The following is a 17,404-nucleotide window of genomic DNA, read 5'->3' on the forward strand; positions in this document are numbered from 1 at the left end:
GGGAGACGCAGGTCAGGACCACAGCGAGGTGGGGCCCCGGCCCACGAGGACGTCTAACTGGAGCCTTCACACGCTCATGATTTGTGAATGTAAATGTGAAGTGGAAACGTGAAATGAGGCAGTCGCTTTGGAAAATCGTGTGGCAGTCCTTCAAAAGGTTTAAATCACACAGTTACTCTTTTACCCAGCAGTTCCGCTCCTGAGTATACACTTCAGAAAAATAACGTGCTCACACGAAACCTTGTGCGCAGAGGCTCACGGCAGCATTGTCCGTGATGGCCAACAGGCGCGAGCAGCCCCGTGTTCCCCGGCTGAGGAGTGGGCAGACAAACGGTCCGTCCGCGCAGGCAGCGTTCCGCAGCCGTAGGAAACGGGGAGGTGCTGACTCGCGCTGCAGCGTGCACGACCCTCGTGAGCACTTGCTGAGTAGGAGAAGCTCGTCAGAACAGACCGCGTACTTTCACGAAGCACCTGTCCAGAACAGGCAGATCCACAGAGATGAGGTAGTTTAGTGGTTGCCAGGGCAGGGGGCTGGGCAGTGGTAAAGGGTTCGAGTCGTCTCTCTGGGGCGACAGAAGTGACCAAAGTTGAACAGTGCTGGCGGCTACACACACTTCATGTGATCTTTGAATTGTGTGCTTTCAAAGGGTGACATTTTGGTATGTAAATTATATCTCAAAGCTATTGTTAAAAAATATTGAAGAGGTGTAGATCCTATTATTACTACATTCTTTCTATCTTTATTTTTACTTTAGCTTTTACCACAGAATTTGAAGAAATTCCTGGCTTGTGAAGTCTTAGAGCAGTGGATTTTGCTAATTACCCTACCCTTAAGAAATGAGAAATTCTTATAAAATGAATGACATGTAGGAATTATTCTGCTCACAAGCAGACTGGGTGGGATTGGTCCACGGCTTACCTTTTCCGTCACGGTGAGGCCATCAGCACCCACTGCCGCCCTCTCTGGCGCAGGTGACACAGGTGCACTTCTGTCCCGGGCTGCACGTGCACACCTGTGGACAAACTGCAAGTTTATAGTCAGCATAGTCAACTGTTACTAACGTATTTATGGTTTCCAGACTGCCCTGAAGGACCTCTGATTGGAATAGTGAGGGGAGGGACTATGTATCTGTATTTTAAAGAGCACGGACTTAATCTGGGAACTCCGTTTTAGTTGCTCTTTGGATAATCTGGCTCAAGTGACCATGCCTGGCCCCTCCTGTGCGTTTCAGCCCCCACAGCTGCAGAGACGCGCCCTGTGTCCTGATATACATCCCCGACGGGCACACGAAGGAGATGCCCACGTCTGGGTCGAAGGAGAAGACCAAGGTGGAAACAGTGAAGAACGAGGTGAGTGTTGCCTTTCTCGTCATGGATCTTCCACAGCCTGGGGTTCAGAATCTGCCTTCTCACAGTGGCTGTCTGCCTTACTGTGGGGACTGAAGAGACGACAACTCTTCACTCTGGGGGGTTTGTTCTTCCGTGTAAGATTCTAAAACACCTTGCAAAACAAGACTTGTAAAATTTAATTTGATGTGAAGAAGTCAGAGACTAGATGAAACGAATATTTCTAGCAAGGTTTTCTTTTTCCCTTTTTAGAGTCACAGTAGATCCCTTCCTTTCTGACAGCCTGTCTGCTTTAGTCAGGAACTTTGCGGGGGGCTCAGGGGCCTGTCGAGGACCCCCTGTTCCTAGCTGCTCATTTTATACATGAAAAGGGAAAAACAAGCCTTGCCTAAGGTAGTGTGGCATTGGTTATCACAGCCCGGACTGTGGCCTGGCTTTCTGGCTCCCTGGGTGTGCTTTTGCGTCGAACCCCGGTGCTCGGAGGAGAGCTGCCGGCGGGCAGGGTGGGCAGGGCGGCGTGGGAAGAGAAGCAGGACGGGAAGTGCAGTGCTGTGGGTGCTGGGAGAACTTTCAGCCGCCCCGTCGAGTCCTTTCTCATGCTGGACGTGATGCTTCCTCTCCGCCTTCAGGGCTGCGCTAGGACTAGCTGCTCGGCCGGCACGGTCTGGAGGGGGTGGGTGCCGCCTGCGGTTGCAGCTTCTGTCCTCCTCACGCGGGCCATGGACTTGAGTGATGGTGACCCGTCCGGGGAATCCACGTTCGCTGCGTGGGCTGGAGGTCCCCACGCTCCTTCGATCACAGCACCCGTGGTCCCTCCGCCATTCTGCCAGGGCTCCTCTCGGCTGCATGACATTTCTGACAGTTCTCCTTGTTGAGTGCTTTAGTCCAGACAGCTGGATACAGACATACATTCCAACAACTTAGTGGTTGTGTCAAGAAATAACACGTATAAGTTGAAAGAAAAGAAACTCAAATTTTATTTTTAAAGTTATTTTGTTCTTAAGTGTTAAATATTTTAATTTTATTCCTATTTTCATCTCACTTTTACAATAATACACGAATTGAAAGAAAATTCATAATTTCATTTCTCCCTTCAACCTTGGACTCAGACTGGACACTGCCATTTCCTGTTCCACGGTGACTTTCCGTGACACTTGATCCTTAACACAACGGCTGTGACAACCGCAGCCTTGCGGAAATGTGACGTCGTGGAAAGGGACGTAGCGCGCCCCAGTGGTAGAGCTGCCTCACCCAGAGCTCGTGGCGCAGGTGCTGTTTGACAGCTGTCGGTGTGCTCCGTCACCCCCGCGGGGCAGAGGACCCCGGGGCAGCCCGTGGATTTCCGGGGCACCTGGCGCCCCTCGGTGCACAGTCGGGACCCACGGGTGTCGGCAGCCGGGCAGTCCCTGAAGAGGGGGCATCAGTGAGGAAGACAGTTTGCGGGTGGGTGCGGCGTGGGGTGAGGGGTGTCGTGAGTGGTCAAAGGGTGGGCACGGAGGAGATGCAGCAGGACGTGGGCCCGGGAGGCAGAGTGGTAGGACAGCAGCCTCTGGTCTGGCTTTGGTGACTGGGTGAATAAGGGGTAAGTGACCTGCGCCGGGGAAGGCAGAGGCAGGAAAGTTTATTAGGGTGTGAGTTTGAAACTGTTCACAGTAGGAGCGTCCTGCCTTGAGCTTTTAATTTACACGGATGAAAAACTGTGGTTTCTGGTTTAAAAATTCTGTTTTAACTTGAAACATGATACGGCAGTCAGTTGGATTCAATTTGGCGGGGAGATGTTGAACGTGAATTCATCACTTGACTTCTGGCTTCCTGCCTCTGCAGACGACGACCCCTGCCAAGGACAGACCAGCGGCCCCCGCGACTAGTACTTGCACTGCTGCCTCGGCCGAGGATTCCGAGGCCCTCCACAGCCGAGTGGCTGCTCAGGGGGATGTGGTTCGGGAGCTGAAGGCCAAGAAGGCAGCAAAGGAGGATGTAGATGCAGCTGTGAAACAGCTTTTGGCTTTGAAAGCTGAGTATAAGGAGAAGACGGGCCAGGAGTACAAACCTGGAAGTCCTCCGGCCGTGACCGGACAGAGTGTCCCCTGCAAACCGCCGGCAGGCACCGCGGACGGTGCGTCTCTGTACGACGAGGTTGCTGCGCAAGGGGAGGTCGTTCGCAAGCTGAAAGCCGAAAAGGCCCCGAAGGTCAGTGTGCTGGGAGGGGCCCAGGCCACGCTGCAGGGAAGCCTGTGGGGCCACTGCCAGGGCAGACCCGTCCTCCCGTAGGACGTGTGTGCAGACCGTCCGCTTGAACACTGCGACCTAGCTGGCAGTCAGCACTCACTGACACCTGCTGGGTGCCGAGCTCTGGAGATACCAGTGTGAAGCACAGCGCCACCTGGTGGCGGGGGGTGGGGAGGGCGGTGCTGGGGCTGGGGAGGAAACACATCTGCTGACCTGACACCCGACGCTGTGTCCTGTGCCTGGCCGTGCCAGTTGCCCTGGGAAATGTGGGGGCGCTAAGTGACGGGGGAGGAGGAAACTTCACAAATCAAGGCCAGCGGTTCCCCAGACGTCCCTGTTCAGAGGAATACTCTAGTTTAAAGTTTTATTCCATTTTTACTGTTTGTAGAATGCCCCATTCAGTAGTGAAGTGGTTTGCCCATCTACGTGGTCTCCTTTGTAGTGTTTCAGGTTGTAATCTCACCGAGCAAAGATTTTGTTTCGTTTTGTTGCTGTTTTTTTCCTGTGCAAAATGAAACTCCAGTGGCGACTTGTAGTGTAAAATGGAACTTCCTTCAGACAGGCCTCTTGTTATAGAAATGGTTGCAGGAAAGGTGGTAGTGCCCCTTGATTTTCCCTTTTTTTCCTTATGGCTGATGGAAGTTTCTGTTCTGATTCTAGTCTGTCTGGTTAGCCCTGTCCTTTTTCTCAGGGTCGGGTAGATTTTGCTGTGAAGGTGCTCTCCGTTCTAAAGACAGCGTGAACAGGAGACAGGTCAGGAGTGCCAGTCAGACCACCCATCCTCTCCCCTGCCCTCCCTCCGCGCGGTGCCCGCTGTGGCCCACTCTCGGTCTGTGGGCAGCAAAGTGCTGTCACACAGGCACTGCGCTAGGAACTGTGACTGCTGTCTCACAGTCGCCAAGTTGCCGAGGGTATACCGGATGTCCCGGGGCTCCCTGCGTTCCTGTGACCCCATATTGCTCTCCTGGCTTCCGGTGCGGGGCTCCTGGTGCTCTGGGGCCCTGGCGCAACGTGGCAGAGAACTCGGGCGGGCAGGCGTGGGCCAGCGCCTTGGCTCCCCGGGGGTGTGTTGGTGTGCGCCTAGACAGCGCTGCCGTCCGTTCAGGGCCGCGTCCGGCGTGAGTCCTCCACCTGCGTGGCCGGCTTCCGTGCCGGGGTCACTGGTGTCTCGGGCTGTTCTGCCCCTTTGCACTGTGATTACGGTGACGTAGCAGAGGACGGCGTATGTGGGCGAGTGTCCAACACCTCAGCCGACCTTCGCGCTTCGTTGTGAGTTTTTAAAAGCCCGATGTAACTATTCTGTAGTTGGGCCCAGACCGTGTTGTGGGTTTTTTTAGTGTTGCATTTACTTTTTAGAAATTAAAAAAATAAAGTTTGTACAGGCAGAGCCATAGAGGTGATCTGAGCTCCGGTTTTAGAAATTTTGACTCTCCTACTTACAGAGCCAGGGCTGGGACGCCCACAGTTTGCTTGGGTGCTCTATGGTTTGTGTGTTTAAGTACGTAAGGTGGAAAGTCAGTGTTAAATGCATATGGGTGTTCATGTTTATTCTCATGATGTGTATATAGCATTATAGTGTGATTTACATTTTTAACTTGAGCTTTGATCTGTTCTTTTAGGCTGACGATTTGATTCCTTTGTCCTTGGGTTTCCCCATGATGGTTATTTACAAGAATACTATAGTAATACAACAAGAATATTATAGTAATACAACAAGTTTTGAGTAATCTTTGGGATTTGCAGAAAGTATTAAATGCTTCTCTTCTTTTTCTGTTTTAACCTAGGCTAAAGTCAATGAGGCTGTAGAGTGCTTACTTGCTCTGAAAGCTCAGTATAAAGAGAAAACCGGGAAGGAGTACGTTCCTGGCCAGCCCCCATCCCCTGCAAGTTCCGATTCAGGCCCAGCCGGGAGCTCTGAGTCTTGTGGTCCCGAAACACCAGAAGCCAAAGCACTTTTTGACAGAGTGGCTTCTCAGGGAGAGGTGGTTCGAAAACTCAAGGCTGAAAAAGCCCCTAAGGTTAGTGTGGGATCTCACTTTTATTTTTGTTTCCTGCATTGCCCACTGTTTTCTCTGCCCCACGGAATCTGGCTGGCTTCTGCTCACGTGGTTCGGCAGTTCGGCTGTCGGCTCTCTCGTCCTGCCGTCTGCAGAGAACTTCATCGCCCCCCCCCCGCCTAGATCTGATGGGACATTCTCACGCGGCTCTGCCTTTCTCTGCCACGGTGCTTACATGCACTGTATGCATTAGAGTGGTCTGTCTGTCTCTGGTCTGAAAGGTCCTTGAGAATAGGGACTCGGACCCCCGCAGTGCCTGGCTCATTGAAGGGCCCTGGGTACAGTCCCCACTCTGTATTCGACTCGTTCTTCTAGCGTTCTCCCGTCTGAAGCCAGGCAGGCTTTGTTTTGCACCATAGTGCAGTTGGCACTGATGGCATTACGTTTGGTACGAGTAGGGCTTTCTGTACAGATTCACTGGGGCAGAGAACAGAGAATCGTTACGGGTTTTGGATTTAACCAGTAACACAGAAACCTGCTACCGTCTGCCGTCCTGCCGGCCGTGTAATTGAAGGGCCCTCCACCTGCCTGGCAGCGCAGTGCCTGCTGCACGCTAGTGCTGCCTCGGGGAAGTGTTTGCGGGACGCACATGCTCGGTGACGGTTCTGGCCAGTGCGGTCACTCGGGGCTGCAGCGCGCTGGAGATGTGGCCGCTGTGACTGAGGACGGGCCCTTTAGTTGTGTTTACTTCAGGTGAACGGGGGTGTGAAGAGCCAGGTGTGGCTGCTGACTCCCTTTCGGACGGTGCGCTTGCAGTGCCGTTTTTCAGTCGCTCCTTTGTGCAGTTCTGTGCCCGTTGTTCACACGCTTTTATTCCCAGAAGGTAGTGTACGTGACCTTCTCCACTGCTGCCACAGCCCCCCGCCTTCAGCTGTGTTTCCAGGGCTGCCGATAAGGCCCCGGGGGCCGGTGCTCCGGCAGGGTTTGCGTTCCGCGTGACCTTGTCTCCTCCTCTGTCGAACCGAAGGAGCAGGTGGACGCCGCCGTGCAGGAGCTCCTCCGGCTGAAGGCGCAGTACAAGACTCTCGCCGGCGTCGAGTACAAGCCCGTCTCTGCCACCGGGCCCGAGGACAAAGATAAGAAGAAGAAAGAGAAAGAAAATAAGTCCGAAAAGCAGAATAAGCCTCAAAAACAAAGCGATGGATCTAAGAAAGACCCCTCCAGAAGCCAAGGTGGTGGGACGCCGCCCGGTGGAGCAGGAGAGGGCCAGGGGCCCCGGAAGCAGACCAGGTGACGGGGCTTGGAGTGGAGACCCCACTCCCGTGGCGCGGGGCTCTGGGTGCCCTCAGTGCCTACATTTAAACGCAGGGTTTTGGTTACTCTGACCATCGCGTGAAATCGGAGAACACTGAAGGTGTAGTGCCAGCAGATGGCTTCGTTAGTCAGCCTTCTGTCTGTGTGTCGGAGTGGGCCGCACATCCACTTGCTTGGTTCGGGGTCTCGGAACAGAAGAGTCCTGTGCGGTCCCAGCCCTGTGCTCCTTTCCCACCTCCCAGTCCCTCCGGCTGCCGTGATGGGCCGGTCCCCACCGTCGGTGGTGGTTCCTGTGTCCACGGAGCGGTTTTCGTGTGATCGCGCGAGCACAGGCAGACATACAGACATCCCACCCGTTCCCTCTCACACTCTTGGTACCTAACTGTGCACGTTAGGTACATAGGCACGTTGTTTTGCACCCTAAACAGGTTTTTCCAATGAAATTCTTTGGTCAGGACTCGGTGAGAACTTCTTTTTCAGTAGGGGTTTAAAGTAGGTTTGGTTGTGTATCAAACAAAGCTGGTTTAAAAGCAGAACAGCGGTGGGACGGCCGGTGCCGCAGTCCTTCCCAGTGGGTACAAACAGTGGGGTTCCCCGTCGGCAGTCCCCATCCCCTCGTTAGAGCAAACCCTGTGCTGGGTTCCTTAGATGGCTTCACGGGAAGGCAGGGCTGGCGCTAGCAGGTTTTATTTAGAGATACCATGTCTGTGACGTGTGTATTCTGCCTCTCCTCGCTCACGTCATCCACACGGTCTCTCCTCGAACAAGAGACAACCATTGTTTCTCTTTGCCTGTCGACAGGGTGATCGGGTGCATGGATCGTGGAAGAAAGACTAGAACTTCCCACCTTTTGCCTCCTGGCTGCTCGCGGTGGGCCGGGGTTAATACGGGCATTTTTGGAGATGTGTCAGAGGGAAACACGGAAGAATTCAAGTATAAAACATTAAGATTTTAAACCAAGAAAGCCGTGTTTACAACCTGTGAGAAGGTTTCCTTTTTATAAGACAGAGCTGATGGGTTGACTTTTCTGCGTGGGTCACAAGACCACAGTTCTGGAGTCGTCATTGGTGTTTCGAGAGAAGGGTTATTGTCTCCAATGGTGTTTCATTGCAGACCTGATTGATTTGGGAAGCATCTGCCTCCACCACTTTCACTCACTGCAGTTAACAGGAAAACGGGTGGACTCGGAGTGCAGACCTGTGTGCGCCCGCGGGAGAGCACACGTTCCCGGCAGTGAGACGCCCGTCTTGCTGGCCGTGACCTCGCCTGGGTCCAGGCTGGCAGCAGGTGCTCCCTGCTGGTCAGCAAGAGAGTCCCGCAGGAGCAGGCGATGGGCAAGTGCGCGAACTGGCGAGGACTTCGCGAATGAGGCGTCCGCATCGCAGTTGTCGTTGGGCCTGGCTTCCCTGCTGTTTCGTGGGCAGCTCGTCCCCACCTTCCAAGAGATGACTGAACTGGTTGCTAGGTTTAGAACAGTGTCTTGGGAAGGAGTGCAGAAGAAACGTAGAAGTACCTCATGCTAAACAAAACGAACCTGCTTTGAACTTGAGAGTTTATTTCCATTGAACCTCGAAGCATTCGTTCAATGAAGGAATTTATATTTTGCTTTTCACATCTGCAGGTTGGGCCTTGAGGCAAAGAAAGAAGAAAATCTTGCAGATTGGTATTCTCAGGTGAGTAGCATGCATTTGGTTTTTATGTGTTGAATTTCCCAAAGGGGACTGTGTGCTTAGTTAGGTTCTGAAGTCCAGACACAAAGGGACAGTGCGTGATGCCTTCCGTAGCACCGAGGACAGTCGTTGAGCACGTCACAGTTGTCAGAGCTTGTTCACAGACAGTGTTCCATCGAGGAGCCCCGTGCGACAGTCAGTACATGACTCTTTTTTACGGTGAGGTGAAGGAGTTAGCCAAAGTCACAAAGACAGTAATGGCAGGAACAAGACTGGAATTGACGTCTGCTTGAGGGCGAGGACCCTGGCGAGTCTGAGTTCCGAATGGCTTGTTTTACACGCGTGGAAGGAGGGTGTTGGGGGGAACTCCCGGCTGGAGGCGTGGCGGCCAGCCTCTCGGCGCCTGCACCACTGCGCCGGCTCGGCGTCGGCCTCAGACACTGTGTTTGCCTTTTGGAAAGGTCATCACGAAGTCGGAAATGATAGAATACTACGATGTCAGTGGCTGCTACATTCTCCGCCCCTGGGCGTATTCCATCTGGGAATCCATCAGGGACTTTTTCGATGCTGAGATCAAGAAGCTCGGTGTTGAGAACTGCTATTTCCCCATGTTTGTGTCTCAAGGCGCCTTAGAGAAAGAGAAAACGCACGTAGCCGACTTCGCCCCCGAGGTGAGGTCACCCTGTTGGTCTTTGCAGTCTTTTTCCCTAAACTTGCAAGTGTAGTTCCCGTTCACACTTGACTAGTGGTTTAAAAGGGAAGTTATAGCAGCAGTTTAGAGGAATCTAAAAAAATTTAAAGCCGTTTAAGAAGTTGTATTTCTGCCTTCGGGGCAGGTTATGATTCTGTTCGTTACATTAAGTCATTAGCTGGCTTTTACTTTTTTCTCAACATTTATAAGGACAGTAAATAAGCTGCCTTTTCTCACAATGAATAGCAGTAAATAACTTGCCTTAGTTGACATAGCAAAAGTTGAACTCACAATTTGCCGGCATCTGTGCTGTTTCTTTAAATGCTGTTTAAACGCCGTGTGAAACGTTATTAATCCTACTAGGTGGCGTGGGTCACAAGGTCTGGCAAGACAGAGCTGGCGGAACCCATCGCTGTCCGTCCCACCAGTGAAACGGGTGAGCATGGGCCTGGGAGCAGGGGATCCGGGGGGACGTGGGGGACAGTTCCGGAGGGCTCTCAGCTTTCACTCTGTCACCTGCATGGTCCCTGGTGACCGTGTAGGAAGTCGAATGCGTGCACATACCAAGATGCATGCAAACCAGAGTTGTATAGAGTCTCATTCTCTGTGCAGTCTGTATTACAGAGCTCTCTAGCAACGGGAGAAAGTTTTGTTTTTTTTCAAGTTTCATCGTTTCATGTTCATGCTGTAATTTCCCCAAACTATTCAAATAGTTTTATTCTTAGAATTATAAAATTGCCAGCACTAATGTTTTGTCATATTTATAAATTTTGTTGCTTATGTTAATATTACATTTACATTCACGTAGGTTTCTATAGGTTACAGAGTGACTTTATTCACTTCCTGTACTATTCCTTTTTTTTTTAAGATTTTATTTATTTCTGGAGAGGGAAGGGAAGGGAGGGGGAGAGAGAGAGGGAGAGAGAGGGAGAGATAGGGAGAGAGAGAAAGAAACATCAATGTGCGGTTGCTGGGGGTTATGGCCTGCAACCCAGGCATGTACCCTGGCTGGGAATCAAACCTGGAACACTTTGGTTCCCAGCCCGCGCCCAACCCACTGAGCTACGCCAGCCAGGTACTTCCTGTACTATTCTTACAATAGCTCAGTGAGGAAGGATGGGGCAGCCGTGGTTATTTCCATTTTGCAGGTAAAAAACCTGTCTGAAAGGTGAGGTGACTTTCCTAAAACAATACAGTGAAAGGGAGGGTCTCGTGGAAAGTCCGCGCCTCTGGGCTTGTCAGCGTGTCCAGAGTGTCACCCGGTTTGGGGAAGGATTATTTGATCAGATGCTGCTGGCGATGCTCTGTGCGCCCGCGTAGAGGTGCGGCATTGGAGTCATGGCGGCTGCCGTTCCTTTGGTGTCACCGACGGCAGCTAGTCTCGGGGAGGCCGCGATAAGGCAGGCACCTTTGCTTCAGTTAGCGGTTCGAGGCAGGAGCTTTCCAGCGACAGGCAAATTGGACCTGGTTCTGGTTCCGGCGTCGCTGTGCTGGACTTGGCAGGTTCTGGAACGTCTCCAGTCCGGTTTCCGTGTCGTTAATGCTGAGGGATTCTGGCAGCTACTTTGTGGGTCACGTGTGAGAACTGAGCAGGATGAGGGATGCAGAGAACTTGAACTTAACACAGAGCAGGGTATATATGCTGCGTGTTCCTCACTTAGTGTTTTCAGAACGGAACAGCAGAAAGGCAACCGGAGTGTAAATCTCATTGCCAAGAACACAAAGCACGGTCGGAAGTAGGTAGTTTATTTCCTCGACTAACTTCTTCATGACGTGCGTAACGGTGCCATTCACTGACCTCTCACTGGACACACTTTCGCACACACGTGGCATTCTGATTCCCGCTCACCGTGTGCAGCCCGGCTCTGGGTGGCCTCCAGGGAGGAGTGGGCCCGCGGCGGCTCACCAGCCTGCGTTTGTGTCTTTGCAGTCATGTACCCGGCCTACGCGAAGTGGGTGCAGTCGCACAGGGACCTGCCCATCAGGCTCAACCAGTGGTGCAACGTGGTGGTAGGTGCTCTCCCTCTGCCCCCCCCCCTTCCCCAGTGCTCCTGCTCACCGGTTCACAGGGCGCACATTGCGTCTCCCCTGGCTTGCGTAGTCAAGGGGCTGGGGGTGTGGGAGCAGGTTTGAAGTGCTTTGGATCACAGTTACGCTTTCTGGTGACTTACACGCGAAATGGTAACAGACACTGAAAAGCTCGCTCTGATGACCCGATTGTCTTCCTGCCTCTTCCAGCGCTGGGAGTTCAAGCACCCGCAGCCGTTCCTGCGGACGCGGGAGTTCCTCTGGCAGGAAGGGCACAGCGCCTTCGCCACGTTCGAGGAAGCCGCGGAAGAGGTGCGGCGCGCCGGCATCCTCGTTCGGATCTGTGTTGTGCCCTGTTCCTTCGTCCACGCCATGCTTCTCCCCCCCCCCAGCTGTCAGTGATGCAGTGCTGTCTGCTCCTAGTAGTCGTTCGACGAGTAACTCTAAGCTGACACTTGGTCTGATCTCAGTGTAGCATTGAAAGAGTTTCTTGGCGTAACTTACTTTGTTACTTAAATCATATCACCGTAATGTTCAGAGAAACAATAAGTGCGTTCATATGTGCGTGGGCCTAAGAAACTGCGTATTGAAATTGTGCTGGAAAAGGCTGCTTTGTTTTTTTTTAATTAAAAAAAAATTTATTGATTGATTTGAAGGGAGAGAGAGAGAAGCATCAGTTTGTTGTTCCGTGCATTCATTAGGTGACTCTTGTATGTCCTGGGGGGTCAGCCTGCAGCCTTGGCGAACGGGGACATCGCTCTGACCGGCCGAGCTCCCCGGCCAGGGCCGTTGTAAAGTTTCAGATGGAAGCCTCTTTGGACTTGAGTGTACAGACGCAGTTGTGATCGCAGGGATGGAAATCATTACTCTTCGGGAGATTTTCGCCCTTGTCCCTGTATATCTTTCAAAAGCTCTAGTTTTCTCTTACATTCTAAATTTACGTCTGTTTTAAAAAGCTCTTCAACTCCTTTTCACGCTGCTTTGTTGGAATGTCTTCCATAGTAAATTCACACTGGCTGCTCTAGCCTTTCCGTAAAAAAGGTTTTCGTCGTGTGGCGGCTTCTCCCACCACAGCTAGTTACAGGTAGTGCAGGTTTGTAGATCTATCATAAATAAGCGAACCGTGAATTCGGACACTTCTACATTCAAAGTGTTGTTGCAGGTCTTGCAGATACTCGACTTGTACGCTCGGGTGTACGAGGACCTCCTGGCAATCCCGGTCGTAAAGGGAAGGAAGACGGAAAAGGAGAAGTTCGCCGGAGGGGACTACACGACCACGGTGGAGGCCTTCATCTCCGCCAGCGGCAGAGCCATCCAGGTGCCGCCCGCTGCCTGGGCTCTGTGGGGGACCTTCGGGGGCACGGCCTGTGGGCGGGCCCAGTGCCTTCCCTCTGCTGTCAGAGGAGGAGACTCTAGAAATCAGCAGTTCACGTGCGTTCTAGGCCACATTCTGATCTCAGGCACCTCTGTCCCGTTTTTGTAAGTCTCCAGGGTCAGCCTGGTCAAGGCTGTGCCCTGACCTGCCGGAGCGTGGGGTCCTTTTCAACCCCCGCAGCGCATGTCACTCCCGGGCACGGGGCCGTCCGTCCGCAGCGCCCTTCCGCAGTGGTTTTTTTGTTTGTTTCTTCGTTTTTTGTTTTTTGTTTTTTTAGCAATCTAATTTTCTTTTTTTTTTAAAGATTTTATTTATTTATTTTTAGAGAGGGAAGGGAGGGAGAAAGAGAGAGAGAGAAAGAAAGAGAAACATCAATGTGTGGTTACTGGGGGCCATGGCCTGCAACCCAGGCACGTGCCCTGACTGGGAATCGAACCTGCGACACTTTGGTTCGCAGCCCGCGCTCGATCCACTGAGCTACGCCAGCCAGGGCTCCGCAGTGGTTTTGACTAGACCTCCAGTGGCGCCAGTCATGCTTGGGAAACGTGTTGAATATTAAAGCACTCAAGGGAGATAAACTAGGTTTAGGGTCATGTTAGGGCTGGTGGCCTTACAGTCATTTTCAGAGGCGTAATAGGTTATTAAAATAAAGCTCCTATTTCTCTGTTTGTTTCAGGGAGGAACTTCACATCATTTAGGGCAGAATTTTTCCAAAATGTTTGAAATCATTTTTGAAGATCCAAGGACACCAGGAGAGAAGCAGTTTGCCTACCAGAACTCCTGGGGCCTCACGACTCGGACGATCGGCGTCATGACCATGGTTCACGGGGACAACATGGGCCTGGTGCTGCCGCCACGCGTGGCCTGTGTTCAGGTGAGGGAGACCCTGAGTCCCCCCCTGTTGGGAAACACAGGTCACACGGACGAGTGGGCTTTTCCGAGCACCATCCAGGTGCACGTTCTGATAGGGAGACAACACAGAACACAGCTTAGAAGTTCGTATGTATCGTGTAACTCTGTACATCCTTCTTGTTCTTGTTTCCTACTCTGTCAATTCCTAGCCGCTTTACCTAAAACTTCTTTAGGAACCGTTTTCTGGAATGACTTGTGACAGGTCAGAGGAAATACAGCAGGTCGGCGAAAATGCAGGTAGCACGGACAGGCGGCGTGCAGCCGATCGGCGGGCGATCTGTGTAGGTTGGAACCGCACCGGCCCGGCGACCGGTGTTCAGATCTGTAGCCCCTCCCCCTGTTTCCTCGGGTGACTGTGACACTGTGCTGGCCTCCAGGTGGTGGTCATCCCTTGCGGCGTCACGAATGCCCTTTCCGAAGAGGACAGAGAGGCTCTGCTTGCCAAGTGCAATGACTATCGACGGCGGCTGCTCAGCGCCAACATCCGCGTCAGGGCTGACCTGCGGGATAACTACTCGCCAGGGTGGAAGTTCAACCACTGGGAGCTCAAGGTAAGTTCTTGTCTTGCGTCTGTCACTCCCAGTTTGGGGTTAGGTTTTCTTCATTTGTGTTTTTATAAAATGTAAGTCTCTGTTTTATTTTGATAGTTGCAGGTTCCTCACTGAAATGAAGTGTTGCACGCATTGGTAAAAAGTGTTTTTGAGGAGGGTTATTTTATTATGTTAGAACTTGAAGACCTGGAGGGGCTGCCAGGCAGTGCAGTGTTTTCTTAGGTTACACCTCATCGGAGCGGGCTTCTGTGGCAGCTCGGGAACATGGCCTGCGTTTTCGTACTGCCCGTGCAGGCCTTGTTTTGTGTGTTGTTATGATTTGTTGTCAATAAAGCCATGAGATAGTCTGTATTCGGGGTGGGCAAACGGGGGTTTACAGTTGCAGTAAAAATGAAGAATACAGTAATTAGAAAACTAATACAAGGGTGAACTCTGTGTCACACACTCGCAACCAGAAGCCTGCCTCTGCCCGCCGTGTGTGCAGCCGGAGACGCTCGCGTGCTGCCCTCACTGCCGCCTTTGCTCCCTAGGGCGTCCCCGTCAGGCTGGAAGTGGGGCCCCGAGACATGAAGAGCTGCCAGTTCGTAGCGGTGCGGCGGGACACCGGAGAAAAGCTGACAGTTGCGGAAGATGAGGCTGAGGCGAAACTTCAGGCTCTTTTGGAGGACATCCACGCCAACCTTTTCAGAAAGTTAGTTCCTTAGAACGGCTCGGGCCTCTCGTCTTGAAACCCTCCTCGACCTGTGAGGTCCCGACGGAGGGACGCTTGGTCCCAGCTGGAAGTCTCCCTCCCTCTGAATGCCTGTGGTTGTCTTCTCCCCTTTCTCTTCCTGTCCTGACTCGTATTCTGATTGTTTTTCTGAGTGCTTTCTGCCCCCTCGTGGGCTTGCAGCCCTGGACTGTCTGTCTGTCCCGTGGACTAGTTTGGGTTAATTTTAGATCCCAGCTTTTATGGCATAAATTTGAGGAATTAAGGCATTGATTCTCACCTTCTGGGTTCACATTAGCAGCCCCTGGGAAGCTTTACCAACTACCGGCGCCTGGCCCCCCCCGCCCCAGAGGTGTTGATGTGGTCGGTCTAGAGCAGGCCTGGCACCTGCAGTGTGAAAAGTGGTTATGATGTACAGCCAAGGGTTAAGGAGGGGGCTCGGGCCTGCTTTGGCCTATGGAGAGGGGTCTTTCGGAATCACAGCTCTCAAGGCAGAGGCGCTTGAAGATTGGTGACCTGTGTGTGGCACCTTATTTTCTCCCTTGCTTACCGGAAGCAGACAGGAAGTCCAGTCCACTGGGGCAGAGGCTCAGCGTGGGGGAGCGCCTGCCCTTTGCTCATTCATCTTCCAGCGTCTTGCACCTACCTCATACGGGGCCCCGGTACCCCTTGCATTTAAGGAGCGAACTAATGTTAGCCTTGGCTTTGGTGCTTGCTTAGCCATTTTTAGGAAAGGCAAGTGATTTTGCTCTTTTTGGCTTGCTTGCCACAAAATGAGAATAGTGGTAAGTCTCCTGAGGGGTCACTTCAAGGATTGTTTGGCCTACCAGTGAGCACCGCATCTGAAGTTGCTCTGGACTCAGAACAGTGCGGCCGTCAGAGACGGAAGAGGAGGAAGCTCCCTGCTGTCCAGCGGTGCGCCCAGCGCGGCGGTTCTTTGCCAGGGATTCTCTCCAGTCACCTGGGGGCTCTGGGACAAAAACACCTGAGCCTCACACCGGAGCTCTGCTCTCTGAGCTTTGTTTTTAATTTTTAATTTTTTTAAAAGATTGCATTTATTTTTTAAAGAGGAGAAGGGAGGGAGAAAGAGAGGGAGAGAAACGTCAGTGTGTGGTTGCCTCTTGCACGCCCCCTACTGGGGTCTTGGTCCACAACGCAGGCCTGTGCCCTGACTGGGGACCAAACCAGCGACTCGGGCTCACAGGCTGGCATGCGGTCCACTGAGCCACACCAGCCAGGGCTGATCTGTGACCTTTAAAGTAGGTTCTGGTCATCTCTGGTGTTAAGATGCTCCCCGTTGGTGCAGATGCACCCCCTGGTTGAAAAACCAATGCCTTGGGACTAAAAGGCAAATTTTTGTTGACATTTTTACTCAGCAAATTTGTTAATATAAGTTGCATAGAGGTACATTTTTTCCTACTTCAAGGCTTAAGCAAGTATGGAATCTGGCATATTCCTTTCTCTGATCTTTCTGGCTAAAACTTAGTCACATGGACCCTTCTCACTACAAAAAGGTTGGACGAAGGGGAAGCAGATTTGGTGGACAGCGAGCGGTTGCTGGCAGAGGCCACGTGGTCTCGGCCCTGAGATCCAGGAAGGAGAAATATGCCTCTCGTCTGTGGTCCCCACCATGCGTGGTCCTCGTGCGATGCAAGGCTCCGAATAGGGGGTGGAGGGATACTACGTCCGTGTCTAAGAGAGTCACACAGAGGGTGGGGGAAGTAGGGAGGGGACAGGGGATAAGTGGTGACAGAAGGAGACGTGACTTGGGGTGGCAGACACAGATGACGTGTTACAGAATCGTGCCCCTCAAGCCTGTGTAATTTTATTAACCAGTGTCACCCCAATAGATGCAACTAAAGGCAGTTGTGTGGTGTGTGAAAGCAGCTTGAGTAACGGACATCGATGATCCCCCTTTTCCAAACACGCACGCGCCTGCACGTGTGGCTTTCACCGCAGCCCTGCACGGTGGGGAGAGCTGCTTGCGCAGCCTCCACCTCCGAGGAGCTCAGGGAAGAAGAGCACGGGGCTTTGAAAAGTAGCCCGGACCCGCACGGGAAGGCAGCGCTGTAGCCAGGGAGGGGACGTCGGCCGGTCGAGGTTTGACGGCGATGATGTGAGACATGGTCCCCCGCTGTGTGCTGGGCCGGTCCCTGTTGTCGAAGTGTCACGGGAACACAGGGACGACGCGCCAGCTGACGCCGCTGCTGGTGGCAGGTTGAGGTCCCAGTGCAGCGCTCGTCCCTCCCAGGCCATTGCTCCCCCGTTACAGTGTGCTTGTTTAATAATGACGCCCCCTCAGGAAGACGAGTGACGGGTTCTTCTCTAATTACTTTTTTGAAAGGGCTTCTGAAGACCTGAGGACTCACATGGTGGTGGCAAATTCAATGGAAGACTTTCAGAAGATGCTAGATTCCGGAAAGGTAAGAGGCTTCCGAAAAGCTTTGAATATAAAGGTGTTTCAGTCCATGGTCTTTTAAGACTCACTGAACTTGAGAATTAAAGCATGCTAGTCCCTTTTTCAAAGCCAGTCACACAGACACAGAAAAGATGACAAATTACTCACCATTTTGTACTCTTT

At 52.5% G+C, this 17,404-nt stretch overlaps 1 protein-coding gene across 1 annotated transcript in view; it reads left to right on the forward strand.

Annotated features, from left to right (window-relative positions):
* Positions 1 to 17,404, forward strand: part of EPRS1 (glutamyl-prolyl-tRNA synthetase 1) — a 44,830-nt gene that overhangs the window by 23,050 nt on the left and 4,376 nt on the right. Inside the window, exons 17-30 of the mRNA XM_045861523.1 lie at positions 1,233 to 1,350; positions 3,172 to 3,537; positions 5,361 to 5,594; positions 6,601 to 6,863; positions 8,509 to 8,560; positions 9,019 to 9,228; positions 9,612 to 9,684; positions 11,179 to 11,258; positions 11,487 to 11,588; positions 12,439 to 12,594; positions 13,328 to 13,525; positions 13,941 to 14,114; positions 14,645 to 14,805; positions 17,168 to 17,246. Coding sequence (XP_045717479.1) covers positions 1,233 to 1,350; positions 3,172 to 3,537; positions 5,361 to 5,594; positions 6,601 to 6,863; positions 8,509 to 8,560; positions 9,019 to 9,228; positions 9,612 to 9,684; positions 11,179 to 11,258; positions 11,487 to 11,588; positions 12,439 to 12,594; positions 13,328 to 13,525; positions 13,941 to 14,114; positions 14,645 to 14,805; positions 17,168 to 17,246 — 2,266 coding nt within the window. The remainder of the gene's footprint in view (positions 1 to 1,232; positions 1,351 to 3,171; positions 3,538 to 5,360; positions 5,595 to 6,600; positions 6,864 to 8,508; positions 8,561 to 9,018; positions 9,229 to 9,611; positions 9,685 to 11,178; positions 11,259 to 11,486; positions 11,589 to 12,438; positions 12,595 to 13,327; positions 13,526 to 13,940; positions 14,115 to 14,644; positions 14,806 to 17,167; positions 17,247 to 17,404) is intronic.

The sequence above is a fragment of the Phyllostomus hastatus genome, unplaced genomic scaffold (genome assembly GCF_019186645.2).
Source record: "Phyllostomus hastatus isolate PE091 unplaced genomic scaffold, TTU_PhHast_1.1 phas_contig_148, whole genome shotgun sequence".
NCBI classification, from domain to species: Eukaryota; Metazoa; Chordata; class Mammalia; order Chiroptera; family Phyllostomidae; genus Phyllostomus; species Phyllostomus hastatus.